The sequence below is a fragment of the Calypte anna genome, chromosome 26, assembly GCF_003957555.1.
Source record: "Calypte anna isolate BGI_N300 chromosome 26, bCalAnn1_v1.p, whole genome shotgun sequence".
Lineage (NCBI taxonomy): Eukaryota > Metazoa > Chordata > Aves > Apodiformes > Trochilidae > Calypte > Calypte anna.
Window position 1 is genome coordinate 4,352,767 of NC_044271.1, and position 21,858 is coordinate 4,374,624.

At 56.1% G+C, this 21,858-nt stretch overlaps 1 protein-coding gene across 4 annotated transcripts in view; it reads left to right on the forward strand.

Moving 5' to 3' along the window:
- The window catches only part of KIF21B (kinesin family member 21B), a 34,622-nt gene extending 13,952 nt beyond the window's left edge, over positions 1–20,670 (forward strand). The window contains exons 8-35 of one of the 4 annotated variants that reach the window (XM_030465426.1): positions 7–202; positions 547–736; positions 850–913; positions 1,360–1,584; positions 1,866–1,947; positions 3,115–3,232; positions 3,526–3,717; positions 4,321–4,520; positions 4,696–4,803; positions 5,494–5,562; positions 5,925–6,154; positions 6,541–6,688; positions 6,775–6,969; positions 7,736–7,837; positions 7,943–8,108; positions 8,317–8,377; positions 8,698–8,755; positions 9,272–9,477; positions 9,923–9,997; positions 10,139–10,252; positions 10,889–10,927; positions 12,634–12,770; positions 13,422–13,602; positions 14,420–14,584; positions 15,102–15,219; positions 16,864–17,034; positions 17,520–17,719; positions 19,001–20,670. In XM_030465426.1, the coding sequence (XP_030321286.1) occupies positions 7–202; positions 547–736; positions 850–913; positions 1,360–1,584; positions 1,866–1,947; positions 3,115–3,232; positions 3,526–3,717; positions 4,321–4,520; positions 4,696–4,803; positions 5,494–5,562; positions 5,925–6,154; positions 6,541–6,688; positions 6,775–6,969; positions 7,736–7,837; positions 7,943–8,108; positions 8,317–8,377; positions 8,698–8,755; positions 9,272–9,477; positions 9,923–9,997; positions 10,139–10,252; positions 10,889–10,927; positions 12,634–12,770; positions 13,422–13,602; positions 14,420–14,584; positions 15,102–15,219; positions 16,864–17,034; positions 17,520–17,719; positions 19,001–19,055 (3,865 nt within the window). In that variant the 3' untranslated portion in view covers positions 19,056–20,670. Of the gene's footprint in view, positions 1–6; positions 203–546; positions 737–849; positions 914–1,359; positions 1,585–1,865; positions 1,948–3,114; positions 3,233–3,525; positions 3,718–4,320; positions 4,521–4,695; positions 4,804–5,493; positions 5,563–5,924; positions 6,155–6,540; positions 6,689–6,774; positions 6,970–7,735; positions 7,838–7,942; positions 8,109–8,316; positions 8,378–8,697; positions 8,756–9,271; positions 9,478–9,922; positions 9,998–10,138; positions 10,253–10,888; positions 10,928–12,633; positions 12,771–13,421; positions 13,603–14,419; positions 14,585–15,101; positions 15,220–16,863; positions 17,035–17,519; positions 17,720–18,123; positions 18,224–19,000 lie in introns of those variants that run through there. The other 3 variants (XM_030465425.1, XM_030465428.1, XM_030465427.1) reach the window with 3 other exon arrangements.
- Positions 20,671–21,858: the final 1,188 nt, after the last annotated feature.

Sequence of the window (21,858 nt, forward strand, 5' to 3'; positions counted from 1 at the left end):
CCCAAGCCAAACCATCATGATTGCCTGTGTGAGCCCATCTGACCGGGACTTCATGGAGACCCTGAACACACTCAAATATGCCAACCGTGCTCGCAACATCAAGAACAAGGTGGTGGTGAACCAGGACAAGACAAGTCAGCAGATCAGTGCTCTGCGGGCTGAGATCGCCCGCCTACAGATGGAGCTGATGGAGTACAAGGCTGTGAGCTACCTCCTCGTGTTTGAACTGGGATGGTTTTAGGGGGAAAGACCCTTCTGTTCACAATGCTCTGCCTTATTGCTAGGGATAATTGCTAGGAGAAGGCAGGAGGCTGAAGAGATGAAGGGATCAGCTCCTACCCTGCCACAGGGCAGTCTTTTGGGGATGCTGAGCAGGGAGAAGCCTTGAAGCATTTCTCACCCCCTGTCTGTTGAGCTCAGGCCCTCCTGATCTTTAGATTTCTCCCTGCCCCTGCTTTGGTGGCTGGGGCTGCTTTCAGGGATGCAGTGGTGGCTTTTGTGTCCCAGCTCACCCTGCACTCAGGGCTTCCCCTCCTGTCCCTGCAGGGCAAGCGTGTCATCGGGGAGGATGGCTCAGAGGGCTACAGTGACCTGTTCCGGGAGAATGCCATGCTGCAGAAGGAGAACAGTGCCCTGCGCATGCGGGTGAAGGCCATGCAGGAGGCCATTGATTCAATCAACAGCAGGGTCACCCAGCTTATGAGCCAGGAGGCCAATCTGCTGCTGGCCAAGGCAGGTGAGGCTGGGCTAGTGGCACAGGGAGTCAGCCCAGCCATCAAGGCTGGGATGGGTGCTGCAGTACAGCCCCTGTCTGCATGTGACCTAACCTCTGCCTCCTCCTCTTTCCAGGGGACAGCAACGAAGCCATTGGTGCCCTCATCCAGAACTACATCCGTGAGATTGAAGACCTGAGGTGAGCTGGTCCTGGTGGCAGGTGAGGCACGTGTGTGCTGTCATAGAGGCTGAGCCCCAGTGTCACTCCCAGCTTGGTGCCCTCAGCCTCACTGGGGTGAGTTATGAGCCCTGGAGGAGTAGCAGCTGATTGCACTGCTACACAGAAGTCTCAGCTTCTTTGGCTGTTGTCCTTCTGTGGCCTTCAGTGGAGAAGGAGGTCCTGGTGAGAGTGCCTCTTGTCTCCCTGGGACAGATGGACCCTCAAAACTGGGTCCATCACAGTCTCTTGTGTGATCCTGGGCCACTGCCTCTACAAGAGCATCCAGATCTTCTGACCCAACAGGAATGGGAATAGCTTTGTTGTGACTATCCCTGGCTCACACCATCCTAAAACCATGCAGGATCCCCTCCTCCGGGGACAGTGGCATGTCCCCTCTTTGACCACCTCTCATCTCCACCCCATAGGACAAAGCTTCTGGAGAGTGAGGCCATGAATGAGTCTTTGCGTCGCAGCCTCTCCCGTGTTTCTGCTCGGCCTCCCTACCCCATGGGCTCATCCCTCTCCTCTGGCTTGGCTGGTCTGGGCAGCCCAGCAGCTCCAGTGGAGACAGAGGCCTCTGATGTCCTCCAAAGGGCCAAGCAGGACCTGGAACGCCTGAAAAAGAAAGAGAGGAGGCAGCGGAGGAAAAGGTGAAGGCAACTGCAGGGCAGTGGTGGGAAGGGGGAGGCTGCATGTTGGTCCCTATCTGCCCTGGTGGGTCAGGTATCCTACTTCCCTCATCCCTACTAAAGCCAGGGAATGTGGATAAGGCCAGACGTTTGGGTTCCCCTGGTTTAATTTTCACCCACCAGATCCCTGGGGCTTTTTTCTCCAAAGGGTCCAAAAGCAGGAGGTGAGGGTGTCCCACGCAGGACCTGTCCCCAGTGTCCCCTCTGCTAACACTCACCAGAACCCCTCTGCTCTCCCCTAGCCCCGACAAGGAAGCATTTAAGAAGTGGCAGAAACTGCAGCAGGACAATGGAGAGGAGACAGATGAGAATGAGGTGGAAGAGGTGAGTGGGCTTTGTGCTCATCCTGGAGGGTGTTTGGGTGTGGAATTGTCACCACCCTCCATGGGAGAGGAACCAAGCCCAGGCTGGAGGGTCATGCAACCAGGGACTCCATGCTGGAGTAGAATCACAGAATGGTGGGGATTGGAAGGGACCTGTGGAGATCATCTTGTCCAATGCCCCACTACAGCAGGTTCACCTAGAGAAGGTTGAACAGGGTCACCTCTAGGTTTGAATGCCTCTGGAGAAGGAGACTTCACAGCCTCTCTGGGCAGCTGTTCCAGTGTTCTGTCACCCTGAAAGTAAAGTGTGTTCCCTTGTGTTTGGACAGAACTTCCATTGCCCCTTGTTCTGTCACTGGACCCCACTGAAAAGAATCTGGTTCCATCATCTTGACACCCTCCCTTCAGATATTTCTAAGCATTGATAAGATCTCCTCTTAGTCTTCTCCAGGCTAAACAACCCCAGGTCTCTCAGCATATCCTCATTAGAAATGCTTCAGCCCCCTCACCACCCCTGTAACCCTTTACTGGCCTCTCTCCACTATCTCCTTGCCTTCGTGGTACTTGGGAGCACAGAACTGGACAGTTCTGCATCTCACCAGGGCAGAGGGGGGGAAGAACCTCTCTCAGCCTTCTGGCCACACTCTTCTTGATGCATCCCAAGATGCCACTGGCGTTCTTGGCCACCAGGACACACAAATGAAACATCCTGTTGTTCACTACGGCTCCCAGGACTTCCAGAGAGTTGCCTTCCAACAGGTCAACCCATAACCTGTTCTGGCACATGGGATTATTCCTCCCTAGGTGCAGGACCATGCACTTGGCTTCATTAAGCTGGGGGAGCTGGAGGGTCCCCAGCCAGCCCTGCTGTGAATCAAGGAGCCCACATCTCCTTGGGCTTGGTTTCAATAAGCAGAAGTGCAGGGGAGTTGGGCAATGCAGTACCAGTCAGATGGGAGGGGATGGGTGCAAGGATGGACAGAACAAAGGGCTTGTCCTCAACTGTGTATCCTGGGAGCCCAGAAATAGTGCTGCAGCCCCTGGGCATCCTGAGGTGTGGAGGTTGTAGCCCATCGCTGGGGGCTAAGGGCGGGTTTGGAGGGGGAAAGAGCTGCAGAGAGAAGGGCAAGGCCATGCTGCAAGCTGAGAGTAGGCACTTGTCTCTTAGGAGGAGGAGGAGCAGGATGAGAGTGGCTGTGAGGAAGAGGATGGACGTGAGGATGAAGATGAGGAGTCAGGCAGTGAAGAGAGCCTGGTGGACTCAGACTCGGATACAGAAGAGAAGGGTAAAGTACAGAGCCAGGCACAGAACCTGGGCACAAGGGTGCATCTGCTGCTGTCTCCTGGCACTGAGCTCTGGTCCTGGGAACGGGGATTCCGCTGGGACACCCCTGCCAAGTCTCCTCTGGGGGGCTTTGGAAGGCACCAGGGCTGCCAGAGGGAGACTTCAACACTCCTTGGGGTGCTGCTGTCCCCCAGCAAGGCGGGTTCCCATCCGCTCTGTGCTGTGGGCTCAGTGGGGCTGTGGGAGCCACGCTCCAATTCCCTCCCAGCCTGACTGTTCCTCACTGGCCTCCAGCCGTGAATTTCCAGGCTGACCTGGCAGATCTGACCTGTGAGATAGAGATCAAGCAGAAGCTGATTGATGAGCTGGAGAACAGCCAGCGGCGCCTGCAGACCCTCAAGCACCAGTATGAGGAGAAGCTGATCCTGCTGCAGAACAAGATTCGGGACACACAGCTGGAGCGGGACCGGGTCCTGCAGAACCTCAGTGAGAACTGCCTTGCCTCACTCCCTTTTCCTGCCCAGCTGGCTCAGAGCCAAAGCATCCACCCCCTGCAGACCATGCTGGCTCTGATGGAGCTTTGCTATCCCCCTGTCTTTGCTTGGTCCCCTGAGACTCCTAGGACCTTTCTTGTCTGGCTGTGGGAGCAGGACTAATCAGCTCCTGCCCCCACTGGTGGTGAGAGGTGGCTGGAAAGGATGGCAAGGCAAAGCCTCTTCCAGCCTTGAGCAGCACTTCATGAGATGTGGGAGCACTTGGGTGCACCACTTAAATGGAGGTGCCCAGGGGTCCGTGAAAACCCCAGAGACCTGGTGATGTAGCTGCTCTCCAGGCACAGCAGGATCCCCCATGCACACGTCTGTAGGTCTGCAGCTTCTCTCAGCCCAGCCACTGTGCTGTCACCCAGTGCATGACCTTGCACTGAGCCCTGGCCTGGATCTCCCATTGGGTGCCCCCAGCCAGCCCCAGGCTGTGGTGGAGCCAGAGCAGAGGGGTGAGGGCTGCTCTGGTGGGATGAGGAGGGAGCAGAGCGTGTACTGCAGGAGCAGCCTGGGAGGTGGGGTCATTCAAAGCCCTTTCCTCCCCCAGGCACCATGGAGTGCTACACGGAGGAAAAAGCCAACAAGATCAAAGCAGACTATGAAAAGCGCCTGAAAGAGATGAACAGGGACCTGCAGAAGCTCCAGGCAGCCCAGAAGGAGCATGCTCGCCTGCTCAAGAACCAATCCCGCTATGAGAGGGAACTGAGGAAGCTGCAGGCAGAGGTGGCAGAGATGAAGAAGGCAAAGGTACCTGGACAGGCCAGGGCAGGGAGGGAACCCCCCAGTCAAGTCTGGAAATATAAAAAATGATATTTCCCTGTCACTCCTAGTGACAAGTTCAGGCCATCTTGCCTGTGTCTGGTGAGTGGGTGCCCTGTAGCAGCTGGATGTCCTCACTGACACCCTGTGCCTCCTGTCCTAGGTGGCTCTGATGAAGCAGATGAGGGAGGAGCAGCAGAGGAGGAGACTGGCGGAGACCAAGAGGAACCGGGAGATTGCACAGCTCAGGAAGGAGCAGCGCAGGCAGGAGGTGAGAGCCCCTGGGCTGGCTGGAGATGGGTGTTTGTCTGGCTCTGACACATCCAAGTGCTCAGAAGGATCAGTCAGTGAAGCTGGGGGGGGAGCTACACCCAGTAGTCACACAGCTCCAGCTTAGCTGGCTCAGCAGCTCCCAGGGGCTTCCCGCAGTTCCTGGTGTGGTTGTGGGAGATGCTGGGAGCTCCCTGCCACGCTCCAGGGAAAAATGTGATGTCAGGACCAGCCTCAAGGCTGGAAACCTGTCCTGTTCAAATGAGAAGTGAGACTCTTTGTGCCAAAGTAACTGTTCCAAGTAACTGCCCTGGGCCTGTGACCATCGTTGGGGTGTCTGGGCAGAACACCAAGGATCTCTCCCTCTCTCCCCTCTCCCTCTCCCTCTCCCTCTCCCTCTCCCTCTCCTCCCTCTCTCCCTCTCCCTCTCCCTCTCCCTCTCCCTCTCCCTCTCCCTCTCCCTCTCCCTCTCCCTCTCCCTCTCCCTCTCCCTCTCCCTCTCCCTCTCCCTCTCCCTCTCCCTCTCCCTCTCCCCCTCCCCTCTCCCTCTCCCTCTCCCTCTCCCTCTCCCTCTCCCTCTCCCTCTCCCTCTCCCCCTCTCCCTCTCCCTCTCCCTCTCCCTCTCCCTCTCCCTCTCCCTCTCCCTCTCCCCCTCTCCCTCTCCCTCTCCCTCTCCCTCTCTCTCGTGCAGTTCCAGATCCGGGCTCTGGAGTCTCAGAAGCGGCAGCAGGAAATTGTGCTGCGGAGGAAAACCCAGGAGGTGAGGGGCAGGGAGGGGGATTCTTGCCTCCATGTAGGACCCATGTAGGGGTCCTGGCCTCAGTGCTTGCCTCAGAGACACCCCATCCTCCAGGCAGCTCTGGGATCTGCTTTCCCAAGAAAGTGGGAGTATTTTTATGGCTCAGTCACCAGATGTGAGATGGCTGAAGGCAGCAGAGGGATTGCTGATGAGCCTGGCAGTAGGGGATTGGCTATATGAGGGAAAACCACAAATGGCCCTAGGGTTTCAGGTCTCTAAATCTGTCACTCTTGGTCCCTTGGGGTCACCTCTGGGGTGATGGTGAAAGGCTTGGTCTGGGGACACTCACCTGGCACCCTTTCCTCCACTCCTCCTCTGGACAGGTCTCTGCACTGCGCCGTCTCGCCAAGCCCATGTCAGACCGGGTGGCAGGCAGGACCAGCCAGAAGCCACCCATGCTTGATTCAGGCACAGAGGTCTCAGCCAGCACCACCTCCTCTGAGCCCGAGTCCAGTGCTCGCTCAGTCTCCAGCATCGTGCGACAATGGAACAGGAAAATCAACAACTTCCTGGGAGATCCCTCATCCCCCATGAACGGGGCTCGACCTGCCAGGTCAGGGCAAAAGCTGCAGGGACAGGTGATGGGATCCCAGAGCTTCCATGTCTGGCTTTTGGCTGGTGGTGAAGGCTGAGTGCCAGCTTCTTCCTGTTCCTTTGGCCCATGTTAAACCATTGACCCAGAAACAGGCTGTGCTGGCAGCATATGACTGACTGTCACCTGGGCTTCGTCCCAGTTCTGGCCTTCCATGAATACTGAGTGCCACAGCACAAACCCTGCTGGGCTCACCTCTTGTCCCTCTCTTTGCTAAGGGCTGATGGAAAAGTTGGGCAATCCAGAAACACTACAGATGCATCCTCCTGGCCAACCAGAACCCGGGCATCTTTTGGGACAAGTACAGCTTTCTGGGATGGTTGCCCATGTGCCTCTTGCCTCTGTAGGAAGAAGTTCCCCAAGAAGGGGGTGAGCCAGACCTTCAGCAAAGCCGCCCGCCTCAAGTGGCAGTCGCTGGAGCGGCGAATCTTTGATATTGTCATGCAGAGGATGACAATTGTCAACCTGGAGGCTGACATGGAGAGGCTCATCAAGGTGACCCCGGGGACAGACAGGGCTGGGTGGTGGATGCAGGAAAGGGGAACAGCCATGCCAACAGCTTTCACTCCCTTTTCCTCCAGAAACGTGAGGAGCTGGCACTGCTACAGGAAGCATTGCTGGCCAAGAGGGGGAAGCTGCAGGCAGAGAGTCCCAAGGAGCAGAAGGGGCTGCAGGAGCTGAATGAGGAGATCGAGCTGCTGGGAGCTAACATCGACTACATCAATGACAGCATTTCTGACTGCCAGGCCACCATCATGCAGATAGAGGAGACCAAGGTGGGTCCAGGTGGCAGGGTGTCCCTGTGTTGGCTGTGTGGGTGTCCCCTGGCACGGCCAGTCTGGGCACCCCGGGGTCCTCGTCAGCTGTGCCACACTTTTCATTAGTGGTTAAAGGCAGAGGAGAGGGCTGCCAGGTCCTTTCATGTCCATGGACAGACCTCTAGTGTCCCATACCCCACCATCCCTGGATGCAGGAAAGCTGCAGCCCCCGCCTTGCCTCTGAGCTGGAGGTCACTTGTCCCCATGGGAATTTCTAGTGCTGGAAACATCCCCGGGGAAGAGCTGACGTGTTTTCCAGCAGAAACACATTTTGTGTCCAGTTCAGACCCCGGAGATGCCGCAGAGGCTTCTGTGCAGCTCCCGGCTCCCCTCTAGTGGCTGCCACCCGGCCTGCCTGGAGCATGGCTGCTGTCCCCACCTTGTCCCCCGGTGCCACCTGGCTCGGCAGGGAGGAGGTGGCTGTTAATTCACACCAGCCTTTGGACTGGTGACCCGATCTGCCGTGGATTCGGGGGAGCCTGGCGGCTGCCTAATTAATTGTTGGCACCAGGACTGCTGTAGCATCACCGAAGCCCTTGGGGATGTGTTGGCCATCTCCATGGCTGGATCCCTCCAGTAGGCCCTGGGCAGATGGAGGGCACAGAGTGTGGAGGTTGGGCAGTGCTGGAAGGGGCTGTGCCAGCCGTGGTGCCCGTTCTGCCTGTCCTGTGCCCAGCAGCAAAACTCCCTCTCTGCATCCAATGCCTCTCCCTATGCCTTCCAGGAGGAGCTGGACGCCACAGACACTTCAGTGGTGATCAGCTCCTGCTCCTTGGCTGAAGCCCGGCTCCTGCTGGACAACTTCTTGAAGGCCTCCATTGACAAGGTGCAGGGCTGGGGCGGGAGGAGGGTGCAGGACAGAGAGGAGCAGGGTGCCCCGGGTGGGACCTCAACCACCTCCCTGAGGTACACCATGGCTGTCCTTCCCCAGGGCCTTCAGGTGGCACAGAAGGAGGCCCAGATCCGGCTGCTGGAGGGACGCTTGAGGCAGACAGATGTCACTGGCTCCTTGCACAGCCACGCCATCCTGGATGCCCTGCGGGAGAAGGCTGAGTTACACCCCGAGCTGCAGGCCCTGATCCACAATGTTCAGCAAGGTTGGACCCGGGGCTGGAGATGCTGCCCCTGGGTCACCCCTGCTGGCCCCGCAAGGGGCATCTGGAGCTGGGATGCCCAGGGATGCTGAAAGGGCAGTGCTGGGTGGGGACATGCGCTCCAGCCACTGCCCTCTCTGCCATGCAGTTCTTCCTGCAGCACAGGGGGGTCCTCCGGGTGCTGCTGATGTGCTCTTCTCTTTCCACACAGAGAATGGCTACACAAGCACAGATGAAGAGGTTTCGGAGTTCAGCTTGGCTTCAGATGGGAGGTGTGCACCCATCCCAGCCCTGCCTCAGCTAGTGGTGGCTTGGGAGGCCGGGGGGGGGTGGGATGTCTGGTGCCACCCATGGAACCTTGGAGATGGAGATGGATGAACAAAGCCCCTCCTAAGCTTTGCTGTGGTGCCCAGCCCTTGTGAAGGGGAGCAGAGATGTCATTTAGACACCATCAGGGAGTGAAGATTCAGTCATCCCCTGGAGGAAGGGTGCTGGGGAGCAGGGGGTGACCCAAAGTATCTGCTGGGCCAGTAGCAACCAGCTCTCTGAAAGGGGTTTGCACTGAAGATTCATCTGTGTTCCCTTCTTGCAGCATCTCCCAGTCTTTCACCATGAAGGGCTCAGCAAGCCAGGATGACTTCAAGTTCAAGGTTAATTGGCCTTTCTGTGTGGCCCTGTCACAGGGAGTGGGAGGAGGGGTGGAGGAGCATGTTGTTCAGTGATGCTCCAGATTGTGGAGCAGAGGTCTGACCTTTGGAGAGCTGGCCTTGCTCTAAAGGCAGAAGGGCTGGTCTCTGGGTGAGATCAGCTCTAAGCAAGGAGAAACCCAGGCTTCCAGGTCCTATGGTCCTCTGGAGAACTAGAGACTTGGGAAATATCCACACCGCTCAACACCCTCCAGATTTGAGTGGGCACCAAGAAGGTCCCTGTGCAGTGCTGCATCCATTGTGGGCAAAGGTGGAGGAAAGCCTGGTGTGCTGCCCAGGCTGTCACCTCTGCTCAGAGTATGGAGAACTGGGATGGATATCCCAGCACTATGCAAGGGGGAACTCAGCCTCCTGTGGTTAGAGCGCAGGAGCTGCTCCACTCTGTCTGCTCTCTGTCTGCTCTCAGCTCTCCTTCCCCTGTGCTGCCTGTGGCCTGAGCCCTCTGCCCTGCTGTCCTAGGGAGAACCCAAACTCTCAGGGCAGATGAAGGCAGTGTCAGCTGAATGTCTAGGACCCACTCTGGATGTCTCCACCAAGAACATCACCAAGTCCTTGGCATCCCTCATGGAGATCAAAGAGGATGGGATCAGCTTCTCCATCCGAGACTCCTATTACAAGGAGAAGGTGTCACGCACCGTCAGCCTGCCCACGCGAGGAAGCACGTTGTGAGCATGGGGTGATGGATCTTGGAGCATTGGGAGGCTTGTGGAGGCATGGGCCAGCAGGTGGGAAGCTCTGTGACCAGTTCTGCATCTCTCCAGGCTTGTCTGCAGCAAGCAGTGCTGTATTTCTCCAGTGAGCCTTGGAGAGTCTCTGGGCATATGTTGGTATCTTTGTAGTGGGAGGGTTGGGTATTCCTGGAGGAGGAAAAGAAGGGGAGCATCCCCAGCTCATTGTCCTGGATTATCAGCCTGCTTGGAGGCTTCCTGGGTTGCCAGAAGCCTCTGTGGTCATGGGAGATGGCTTGTGGCCTGCTTTGATCTTCTAATTGCGGCTCCAGGGCTGCCCAACTTCTCATTTGTTTTGCTAAGAAAGGACACGGGTGTTCAGCATGTAGGTGCCCCAGCAGGGGGGACAGGCACCCACTGTGCTCTGTTTCACTTGCTTTAGTCCCAGGCAGTCTCGTGGCTCGGACACTTCACCTCTGACCAGGAGGAAATCGTACGACCGCGGGCAACCTCCCAGGTGAGCCTGGGGGCTGGAGCCACCTGGGCAGGGACAGACACGTGGGGAGAGATTGCTGGCTGGACCAGGCTCCTGTGTGCCAGGCAGCTGCCAAGTGAGCAGTTCCCAAGTCATGTGTCCCTCTAATCCTTCCTGGCTCAGGCCTCCAGATGTTGGCTTCACGCCTCCCCCATCCCCACCCACCCGGCCACGCAACGACCGCAATGTCTTCTCTCGTCTCACGAGCACCCAGAGCCAGGGGTCTGCCTTGGATAAGTAAGTCCTGGGTGGGGTGGAGGGTCTGGGGGAGAGGGACCCACACTGGAACAGCAAATGGCACGTGCCTAACTCACAAGACCTGGGTTGGCTCCAGCCACCCTACTGCCACCGTTTTATTCCCTGCTCTGTGAAGGAGCAGATGCTCTACAAGGGCCATGTTGGATCCATTCCCTGTCCTGCCTGCTGGGTGTCCCCTCCAAGCTGGCTCCCTGCAGGACCCTAAAGTCCTGGTCTCTGAATAAGCCCTACTCGGAGACATGGTGGTTCCAGCCTTTGCTCACTGGAAAAGGCTGTGGAGCAGGATGGAATGAGGGGCTTGCAGGAAGCTGAAGGACTGGCACCAACCCACAAATCCTGCTCCAGTCTCCCTCTGCAGCAGGTCGGGCAGCTGCCCTGCTCTCAGAGCATTGCTAGCCGTGCTCATGTTCCCAGATGTTCCCTCTCTGATGCTCAAGTGCCTTCCTGCTCCTCTGCCCTCTCCCCGAGCTCTCCATGTGTACTTCTCCCTCTCCTTCCCTCCTCTCTCTCCTACTCTGGCTTGGATGCAATAACACTCTCCCATCTCTGACCCCTGTGCTTCCTCTTCTAGTCTGGGTTTTCTCTCCCATAATCCTGCTAATTTTCTGCCCCTAGGTCTGATGACAGCGATTCCTCTGTCTCGGAGGTGCTGAGGTATAGACACCTTTCTGTTTATTATTCCTTCTTCCTCTCCTTCTCCTTCTCTCTGTCTCACGACCCTGCTCTCCCTGTCCCTGCATGCTTCACCTTTGCATTGCTGCTCTCCCTACCTCCGAGCCCATGTGTGCTGTCCCCTCTTGGCATGTCACCTGCAGTGTCTGACACTGTCCCCTGGGGTGTGAGTTTGAACCGTTCCTACCCCTATCAGCCCTTGGAAACAGAGTGCTGAGCTTGCCTACAGGCACTGCCTGTTTCAGGGTGGCAGCATGTTCTCCTCCATCACTGATGTGTTCTCATCAGCATGATGACACCGTGTCCCATCCCCCAGCTCTCCAGCAGATGTGACACCTCCCTCAGTGATGCTGGGGAAGAGGGAAAGAAACCCTGGGCATCCCCAATGTGTTCAAGCATCTTCCAGAAAATATCTCCAGGTGCCACCCACACCTGGTTGTGCCTCCCTGGTGCTGAGTTGGGAATGGGTAGATCTCTGTCACAAAGAAACCAGATCAAATTGTGGTGCAGAGGTTGCCCAGCCTTGGGTTTAAGGTGCTCCTGAGCTCAACCCCCAGCACCCTTCTGCCTGCAGAGGTTTCCCAAGGTGGGGGCCACCTTTCTGACCTCTCTGAAGACCAGCAGCCCTACCACACCTGACTGCCCCCTCGTATCACCCATGCTCTGTGTTCCCACCAGTCCCTGGGGACGTGGCACGAGATGTTGTTGTGCTGCCACCTTGGGCACTTTGCAGCCAGGCAGCAATCACAGCTCCTCACTGACACCTCACCCTGAGGAGCCAGAGTTTCCATTTGGATCCTGTGTCACCCCCAGAGGGGCTGGGGCAGGGCTGGTGAATTTGTGTTTGTCAGTAAGGCTGCTTACAGAAAGCAAGCTCACAAGCATGGGGTTTCCAAATCCAAATTACTGAGCCTGTGTTCATCCTTCTGAGTTAAAACAAACCCTGCATGTCCTTAGGCCTGCCCTTCTCCAGCCCTGTGCCTCAATTTCCCTGCTAGTGGTCATGTGCACTGGGGTCTGAACAGGTCCTCAGCACCCTGAGCACTGCTGAAGTGGAGGGGATCAGCAGATGTTGTGTCCAATAGGCAGCAGGGGTCCAAATGTCCCTTAGAGGAAAGTTTGGCAGGGACAGGTCCTTTTCTGCCCAGAGCCAGGAGTGGGTGCAAAGCTCCTGCAGCCATTGTGACAGAGACACTGGGTGCAAACACCAGTGATGTATGTTGTCAGACTTGTGGCCATAGGTAATAGAGTTGAGGTTCTGTCTCCAAGCCACAGGCTGACAGACTCCTAGATATTCATACCCTGGAACACTTAACCCAGCAGAGCTTCAGGCTGGAGAAGGGGCAGTTGGTGACAAACTGACCTGAGGATCCATGACCTGGGTCTTCTGGCTCCTTGGGAGAGGCAGGAGAGGTCTAGCAGGATAGCAGAGGCCGCTGTGCAGTTCCTTCTGTCCCAGTCCTTGCTGCAGGCCCAGAACCTGTAGGCAGGGGCTGATGCTCGTGGTGAAAATTCCCAGGATTTCCATGTGGAGCTTTGCCAAGTTCAGCCTGTGAGACCCCATTGCACTGCCAGGCAGGGGAAGATGCTTGGGGGTGAGCACCCATCTTGCTCTCCTGTGCCCCTGGGACTGAGCAGTTGGTGCCTTTTCACACCCACCCCACCAGGCTTTTTCTTTCCCATGCAAGGGGCATCATTAACCCCGTGGGTGGCACCAAGAATGCCCGGACAGCCCCGCTGCAATGTGTCTCCATGGCAGAAGGACACACCAAGCCTGTGCTCTGCCTGGATGCTACTGATGAGCTGCTTTTCACTGGCTCCAAAGGTGGGTGATGGACAGAAGAGAAGTGGGGGTTGCTGACCCACAGGGGATCAGGTTGTCACGGGAGAATGCAGGAGGTGCCAGGCACCGTGGGGATGGTCCCTCCTGAGGCTCTTTCTTGTCCTCAGCTTTGAGCCTTAGAATTGTAGAATCATGGAATCATTTTGGTTGGAAAAGACCCTTAAGATCATCAAGTCCAACCATTAACTCAGCACTGCCCAGGACACCACTAAACCACATCCCTCAGCACCACATCTCCAGGGCTCTGAAACCCCTCCAGGGATGATGGGGACTCCAGCCCTGCCCTGGGCGGCCTGGGCCAGGCCCAACAACCCTTTCCAGGGAGAAATTGTTCCCCAGCTCCAACCTAAACCTCCCCTGGCACGACTTGAGGCCAAAAGTTCCTCTTGTCCCATCCCTTGTTCCTTGGGACCAGAGCCCGAGCCCCCCTAGGGACTCCACCACTGGCCTGGGCAGCCTGGGCTTGACAACCCTTTCAGTTAGGAAATTGTTCCCAGTAAAGAAATTGTTCCTTGTCCAGCACTGGCCTGGTCCTGGGGCTGGCTGGTCCTTTCCTCTTGCCCTGTGGGTGCAGGGAGACCATGCTCAGAATAGTTATTGCCTGACACTCACTGCACATTCATTCTCCCACAGACCGGAGCTGCAAAATGTGGAACCTGGTGACAGGCCAAGAGATTGCTTCCCTCAAGAGTCACCCAAACAATGTGGTTTCCATCAAGTACTGCAGCCACACAGGGCTGGTGTTCACTGTGTCCACATCTTACATCAAAGTCTGGGACATCCGGGACTCGGCCCGGTGCATTCGCACCCTCACGTATGTGGCAGCATGGGGGGACCTTGGGCACCCTGGGCACCTCCAGAACCCAGTCCCAGGAACTGCTGGAGCTGGGGACAGTACCAGTTGCTTTGTGCCAGTTTGCAGTGCTGCATCCTTAGGGCTGGGAGAGAGCTTGGGGTGAGGGGGTCCATGGGGAATTCCTGCAGTGAAAGCTCAGAGCTGCAAAGAGATTTTGCTGCTGCTACTGGGGGTGGGACAGGAGCTACGTAAAAGAGGCACAGCCCCTGACAGCATTGTGGCTGAGCAAACCACAGGCCCCTAAGTGGGAAACCTGGATCATTCTGAGGAGTTGAGGACAAGAAAGGAGATTAGGACAAGCTGTGGCTGTGGTCTGCCAGGCTGGAGTGGAGCTCAGATATTAGAAGCACATGGCAGGGCAGGGCTACCACCCAGCACAGAGCTGCTTTCTCCATCCAGGCTCCACTTATCTACCATGGCCTGAAAGTGGCTCTCCCCTGGTACAGAGGACAAATACCTCTGCCTGTCTGTGCTGGCTGGCAGCAGAAGCCACCTCCTCCTGCAAGAAGCAGAGAGGACTGGGAGTAGAGAGTAACAGCCCTCAGCTGGAAACCAGGGCAGGATGGTTTCCAACCTTGGCTCCCTTTGTGAGCAAAGCCCTGGCTTAGGGGACAGAGGTCTTGTCGATCTTGTGGTGGCCAGAGAGATGGTGACATCTCTAGGGACTTCCTTGTGTGACCCCCCTCCTGTGCCATCTTGGACCAGGAGTGTTATGTGGTGCCTGGGGGGCTCTGAGCTATGCTCATCCTCCTGCCTTGGCCTCTCTCTCCCTTAGATCTTCTGGACAGGTGATCTCTGGGGATGCCTGTGCTGGGACCACCACCCGCACTGTCACCAGCGTGCAGGGGGAGCACCAGATCAACCAGATTGCTCTGAACCCCACTGGCACCACGCTCTATGCTGCCACCGGTAACTCCGTCCGCATCTGGGAGCTGAGCAGGTGAGGAGCAGTGCTCAGGTGGGCAGGGAGGCTTGGGAATGCTGAGCGGACACTATCTGCTCAGAAGGCCCCAAAATATGCCCCCTCCCCACCCCAAGAAAAGCCCCTTTAGCAATGGAAGTTGCCTGAAATTAAGGATTTTCAGGCCACTTTCCTAGAAGACGCAAGGGATGATGATCAGCAGTGGAGCTACCCAGAGGGGGGTTGTTTTTGAGCTGGGCAGAGCTTAGGAGAAGGGGAAGGACAAGGAATGAGCAGCAGTACCCCCTGTTTTTTCCTTTGCCCCCCTCCCTGTCAGGTGGGTCCTGGGCTGCTGGACCCTTGTTGCAGCCTGGTCCATCTTGGCATGTCCCAGGGCTGCTTTCCTTCCCCAGCATCACCAGGATGCTGACACCAGGACTGCTCCCAGTGCCCTGAAGGGAACAACCCCTGCTGGAGGGTTTCAGAGCTGGGAGAGGCCCCTGGAGGAGCTGTGGCCCCCAGGAAGAGGCTCACTGACCCATGTTACTCAACCCAGGTTGCAGCCCATTGGGAAGCTGAGCGGCCACATCGGGCCCGTGATGTGTCTCACAGTAAACCAGACAGCAAGCAACCATGACCTGGTGGTCACAGGCTCCAAAGATCACTACGTCAAGGTACTCTTCTCCTTGGATAGCAGAGCCTTGTGTCCCATAGGGAAACTCACATTGTTGGCAAGCCCTAAGCTCTCTTCTGTCCTCCTCAAATCTGAGCCCAAATTTCTGTTTTCAGCTGTGAGTATTATATTAAGTTTTTGTCTATCCCCTCACCCTAAATCTTGACTTTTGCTTGTCCACAATACGAATGCACCTTTGGAGAGATAGATTTGGATCTCTCTCATCCCTTGAGTTCTGTGACTTGTATTTGCATGTTATGGCTGCCCCGGATCAGCAGCTCTCCCTGTTTTGATCGATTCTCTTCCCCAACGCAGCTGCTTTCTGCCTGCTCCTTCCCAGTTCCAGCACAGCAAGAGTGTCCCCTTCCTTTTAGTTTTTTGCTGGTGTGTAGTAGGTTGACTTAGAGCTGGCAGGTGGCAAGTGAAGAATCACAGAATCACAGAATGTCAGGGGCTGGAAAAGACCTCTGGAAATGATCTGGTCCAACCTCCTCCCTTCCAGGGCAGATTCACCCAGAGCAGGTTGCACAGAAATGTAGCTGGGCAGGTTCTGAATGTCTCCAGAGATAGGGACTCCTCCACCACCTTTCTGAGCAGCCTGTTCCAGTGTTCTGTTGCCCTCAAAGTAAAGAAATTCTTCCTTGTGTTTAGATGGAACTTCCTATGTTCAAGTTTGTTCCTGTTACCTCCTGTCCTGTCGCTCAGCACCACTGAAAAAAGACAGCCACTGCTCCTGACACCCACCCTTTAAATATTTGTGTGTTCGAAGTCTTTTCTCTGGACTAAAAAACCCAAGTCCCTCAGCCTTTCCTCAGAGAGATGTCCCAGTCCTCTGATCATATTTGTAGCTCTCTGCTGTACCCTCCAGCAGTTCCCTGTCGTTCTTGAGCCAGGAACTGCTCACAATACTCCAGATTCAGCCTCAGCAGAGCAGAGGGACAGGATAACTTCCCTTCAGCTGCTGGCCACACTCTTCTTGATGCACCCCAGGATACCATCGGTTTTCTTGGCACCATGGTCATGGCTCATGGTCATCCCATTGTCTTCCCACAGAGCTACTTTCCAGCAGATCAGCCCTCAGCCTGTGCTGGGGGATGGTGTTATTCATCCCCACACTTGCCCCTGTTGAATGTCATGAGGTTTCTCTCTGCCCAACTCTGCAGCCTCCAGGTCCTGCTGGATGGCAGCTCAGCCCTCTGGTGTGTCAGCTACCCCTCCCTGTTTGGTATCATCAGGGAACTTACTGAGGGGACACTCCATCCCTTCGTGCAGGTCACTGATGAACATATTGATCAGGACTGGACCCAGTACTGATCCCTGGGGAACACCTGGAGATGAGATGACGAGAGAGACAGGATCTCACTCTTCTGACAGCTGCAAGCTCATAGTTTGACTTCTGGGGGTGTGTGAAGCTCACCAGTACAGCCCAGCAGAATGGGAGCTACCTCTGGTGCCAGATGCCCTTCATGGGGTCAGACCTCAGCCCCAAAAGATCTCCAATGCCCAGTGCCCACTCCCCTTTCCAGCATCACTCTGAGCTCCCTGAGCCTGGAAAGCAGATGCTGATGGCCAGGTTCTCCAAGAGAGGATCACCTCTGCTTCCAGTGCCACCAGGGGGTTTCTTATCTCTGGGTTTTCCCCACAGGTGTTTGAGATTGCCGAGGGCACCGTGGGCAATATTGGCCCCACTCACAACTTTGAGCCCCCTCACTACGACGGCATCGAGTGCTTGGCCATCCAGGGAGACATCCTCTTCAGTGGCTCCAGGGACAATGGCATCAAGAAGTGGGATCTGGAGCAGCAGGAGCTTATCCAGGTCTGGAGGGGAGCTTACAGCACAGGTCCTCGTGGGAACGTGGGGTTGAGGAGCGTGGCTGCTGGGGGCTTGGTGGGACCTTTGTTCCAGGGCTCTGATGCCAGTGTCCTGCACTAAGCTGACCAAGCAGAGCACTTCCCTTCCTGCTGATGTGGCAGCACACATGTGAGGTGTCTCTGTGCCCCCTAACTTTGTGCTGTAGGGACCCCTGGATTGCCAGCTCCCACAGTACACAGGCTCCACATCAATTGTAATGCCAGGTGCTGTGTTCCTCTCTGGAGACAGCATTCTTGTCTCCTCCCCAGGAGACAAACCGAGCCCTGACTTTTGAGTCCATCCCCTTGGCCTCCCAGCTTTGCATCTCCAGCCCCACAGTGCAGATCAGCCCCAAGGTGCCAGGGAGGATCTGAGCCTCCCAGGTTGGGTGCCTGGTGGTGCTGCAGATGAGCTTGGTCATCACCTCTGCTCCATGTTCATACCCACAGCAAATCCCTAATGCCCACAAAGACTGGGTCTGTGCCCTGGCCTTCATCCCTGGCCGCCCCATGGTGCTGAGTGCCTGCCGAGGGGGCATGATCAAGGTCTGGAATGTGGACACCTTCACCCCTGTTGGGGAGATCAAAGGGCACGACAGCCCCATCAATGCCATCTGCACCAACTCGAAGCACATCTTCACTGCCTCTAGGTAAATCTGGGCTGGCTGCTCCCCAGAGTCCCTGAGATGAGGGCAGAGCCCTGGGCTGAACTTCTCATCCCTGAGCCTGGGAGGGACAGGGAGAAGGGAGGGAGGGGAGTAAGGAGTCTCAGAGCTTTCTAGTCCCCCCCACTTGTTAGTTCATCTCATCTTCTCACCCTTGGCCTGCCTAATGACACGGCCATCCCACACTCCAGTGTTCCCATGGGCTATCCCCACACACACAGGGACCCCTCAACCCTGGGGCTGGGCATCCTCTGCTGCTCTCAGGAAGCTCTTTGGCAACAAGACTCTGATATCCTCTTTTCAACCATATCCCTTTGCTCCCTTACTTTTCTCTCTCTCTCTCTCTCTCTCTCTCTCTCTGTCCTCCACACTTCCCATCTGTGCCACAGCGACTGCCGGGTAAAGTTATGGAATTACGTGCCTGGGCTCACCCCTTGCCTTCCACGTCGCGTCCTTGCCATAAAGGGCCGTTCTACTACTCTGCCTTGACCCTCCTGCTCCTCCTGACTCCTGTGCTCATGCACTCTTTTTCTGTCTTTTCTTTCCTTGTCTCTTTTTCTCCACCTCTTTCTTCTCCTGGCTTTCTCTCTGTTGTTTGCTTTTCCTCCTCTTTCTTTTCTTCTTTCTTTCTTTCTTTCTTTCTTTCTTTCTTTCTTTCTTTCTTTCTTTCTTTCTTTCTTTCTTTCTTTCTTTCTTTCTTTCTCTCTGCTCTGAGCTGCTTCTTCACGGTATGAAACTATTTTGCGTTTTTTCCCTACTTGATAAAATCTTTGCTAGAAGGGACTTGTCCCTTTGTCCCAGCCATGCCCCTGCATTGTTTTGATTTGGGGTTGGGTTTTTTTTTTGTTTTTTTTTTCTTTGCCAAGTGCCCACATGTGCTGAGGCAGCTCTGTGGAAGCCATGGCTTGCATGGGTGGTAGGGCGGGAGTCAGCGGCCACCCCCAGCACAGTCCATGCCCTGGGGTCACTGCTTTGGCCAAGTTAGAGCTCATTCTAGGGTTCAGGAGTCCTGTTGTTGGCATCAGCCCTAGAGCTCACCATTTCCCTTTGTTCCCAGTTGCCTCCAGTGGGGTGAGCTGGAGGCTGAGCCCCACTGGGCCTGCCTGCTCCCCAAAATGGATTGGGCAACCTTCCACCAAGAGAAGAGAGCCTGGGAGTCTTGGGGGCTGCATGCTGCCCTGGGCTGGGGGTGGGAGCATCCTCCTGGTGGTGCTGGCACTGCCAGGACGCCTGAGTCACAGCATCCCTCTCACCTTTGTTTCTCAGTGACCTGACAGTGAAGCTCTGGAGTGGGAGGAGGTTACCCACAGGGTCCAACTAGGAACTGCAGAAAGACTGGAAGACATGAGAGGAGGGTGAAGGTTGGGGTACCTCTCCCTTGCTATCAAGACCGTGTCATCTACAGGAATCCAGCCTGGGGACAGGGATTTCTTTGTGCCTGACCCAAGGAGTTGGACAACATCTCATCTGATACTTCGAGCACTGCCAGCTCCTTCAAGGAGGCAGTTTCTCAGTTGTTTTCCAGTGACGAGGAAATGTTTTGTCTCTTTTCTCACCCACCCTGTTGCAACACCTGCTGGGACTCCTGGGGGTCAATGCTTCTTGGCTCCTCAGAGACACTCAATTCCCTCCTGCTGCTGTGGGCTCGTGCAGCCTTCCCTGGGATGTGCTGCTTCTCTCCCTTGGCTCCAGGGCTGGTTCCTGCAGGAGTCTTTCTCCACTCCACGGCCATGGGGACATTGGTGTCTGCTGGCCAGGACCACGGCATAGAGGGCCTGTTCCTTTGAAGATATTACTACTGAGACAACCTTTCTGCTGTGGGAGGTCTGCAGAAGGATTTCCAGGTGGATCCATCCTTCCCCATCTTCTGTCTACCTGTTCCTAGCAACTGGAAGTGTTCACCTCTGGGCATCTTTGCCTGGGAAGATCTTCGTAGGCCAACTCTGCATTTCCCCTTGACATTCTCCAAACCCCAGTCATAACCTCAGGTGACCCACAGCTCTTGGCCTCTTTCCCATGTGCCCACCCTGCCCTTTGGTGGAGAACTAAAGGGCTGCCTGGCCCAGCTCTTGACACCTTGGCCCTTAGCAGGGCTTTTGTGGGGGGTTCCTGCATCCCCTTGAGATGCAGAAACAAAGCAAGAGAGGGCAAAGAAGCCAAGGCTGGACTGGTCACCTCCACTCCTCTGGCCCATCTTGTTTTGCCATCACTGGGAACCATAAGCTGTAACTCCATCCACCAGGCTCTGCCCTCAGCCTCCTGCTGAGGGCAATGGACCTTGCTCAGGTTTGGCCCATCAGTCTTGTGGAGGAGCAGCTGGAGTTTGGGTCAGGATGGAGTCGGCTGTGCTGGAAGTGAGGTGAGGGGACTTTGTGTTTTTATTTTTTCTTCTCTTAATCAATGCTGTTGTTTCAGTTTTGACACTTGAATTTTTTCTGGAGTTATGTGGCCTCACCCCCACCTTGTTGCATGTCTGAGCCACCCCTCACATCCCCTTACCTGCCCCTTCCTGGGCAGTGCAGCAAGACCAGCACCCTGCTTTGTTCCTTTGCTGCAGGAACCCCAGCTGAGTCACAACACTGAGATTTTCCTCCCATTGCTGGTGGGATGCTTGGACTGAGGCTTGACATTGCTGGTAGTTACTGAGTTGTTGGAAGTGGTCCCTCTTGTCCCTTTAAAGGATGAAAAAGGACCCCTGAAAGGCTCAGCTCAGCTCAGCCTGTGTCACTGCCCCTGCTCTCACAGGGATTCTCTGTGGATGCAGGGTACCCTTTCTCTCTGGGAAGTGGCTGTGCAAAGCACATGGCTGCAGCAGCAGCAGGGAACATGTGCAGTAAAAGCCTCCATCCAGAATGGAGGTGGTCAGTGAGAGAAACTGGTTCTCATCTGTGATGCTTGATTTTTTACCCCCCAAAATAGAGCTGACTCTAGATCCTATCCCAGGTGCTGAATATAAAGTGTTGTAACCCTGGGGCTCCTCTTGCTCAGGGCAGGGGACAGGGCCCTACTTGCTCCCCTGGGAATGGGCAGCTCTGGTTGGGGGTCAGGTTACCCCCAAATATTAAAGCACAATGTCCCAACATGCAGGTGGCTGAGCAAGGGTGGCCCTTGGGACTGCTTCAGAACTCAGCCCACATTCTGGGGGGCGGTGGGCTTGGACAAGCAAGGTGGAAGTGAGGCCAGGGATGAAGGTGAGGGCAGTTTGCAGTTATTTTTTTTGTCACGTTGCACTGTGCTGGGGTGTTCCTCAGGCTCAGGACTTAAACTGCTGCATAGCTCCAGACCCTTTGTGTGGTCTCTGAGCCCCTCTGCCAGCCCCTCCACTCCAGTGTGGAGCTGCCTTTGCACCATGCACCTCATCTTCCTTCACCCTTGGATGCCTTGGTTTGTGCCAAGGGTGTGATGATACCTACAACCCAGGGTGCTCCTTTGCTTCCTCAGATTGCTGTGGGATGCTTTTATCCACAGGCCCTGCCTCTCACTCCATGGGTCTCCTCTCTCCAGCACCCAGGGGCCACTCTGCTAAGGGTGTAAGTGCTGGCCCAGAGCTCAGCTTTGCACACAATGGTGGAGGTGACTCAGGAGCCCCAAATCACTGGGCCTCTAAACCACTGTTTGACCCCCAGCCCCCTTCCTGGCACCCACAGCTCTATAGCACAAAAGGGGTTGTGCCATGCACCAGCTCTGAGGAGTTGGAGCACCAGTGCCCTGTCCCCCAGGATCCCTGTGCAGTGCCCTGTCCTCCAGGATCTCCACTCACAGCTCCTCTGGGGTCTCAGATGCTGCCTTCTGCCTTGGTGCTGCAGAAACAGTGCCTGCTCCCCAGGGTGCTTTTCCAGTGCCCCCATCCCAGTCCTTCCCTTGTCCTATTCTGGATAGGGCCCAGATACCATCCCTGCAGAGCACAGGCTTCCCACTTGCTTTTCAGGAAGCTCATGAGCTTTTCTCTGTCCTGCAGGCTGCACTCCCACTCTGAGCCCCCTTTCACCCTCCTGGGGTTGAAGGGGTCCCCAGGTCACTCTCCCAGGATGCTCCAGCTGTAACTGGGATGGAGCTGGATGGCTCTGGGTCCCCAGGCCCTCCCCCCCAGAAAAGCACAGCCTGGTGCCTTTCTCCACCCCAGG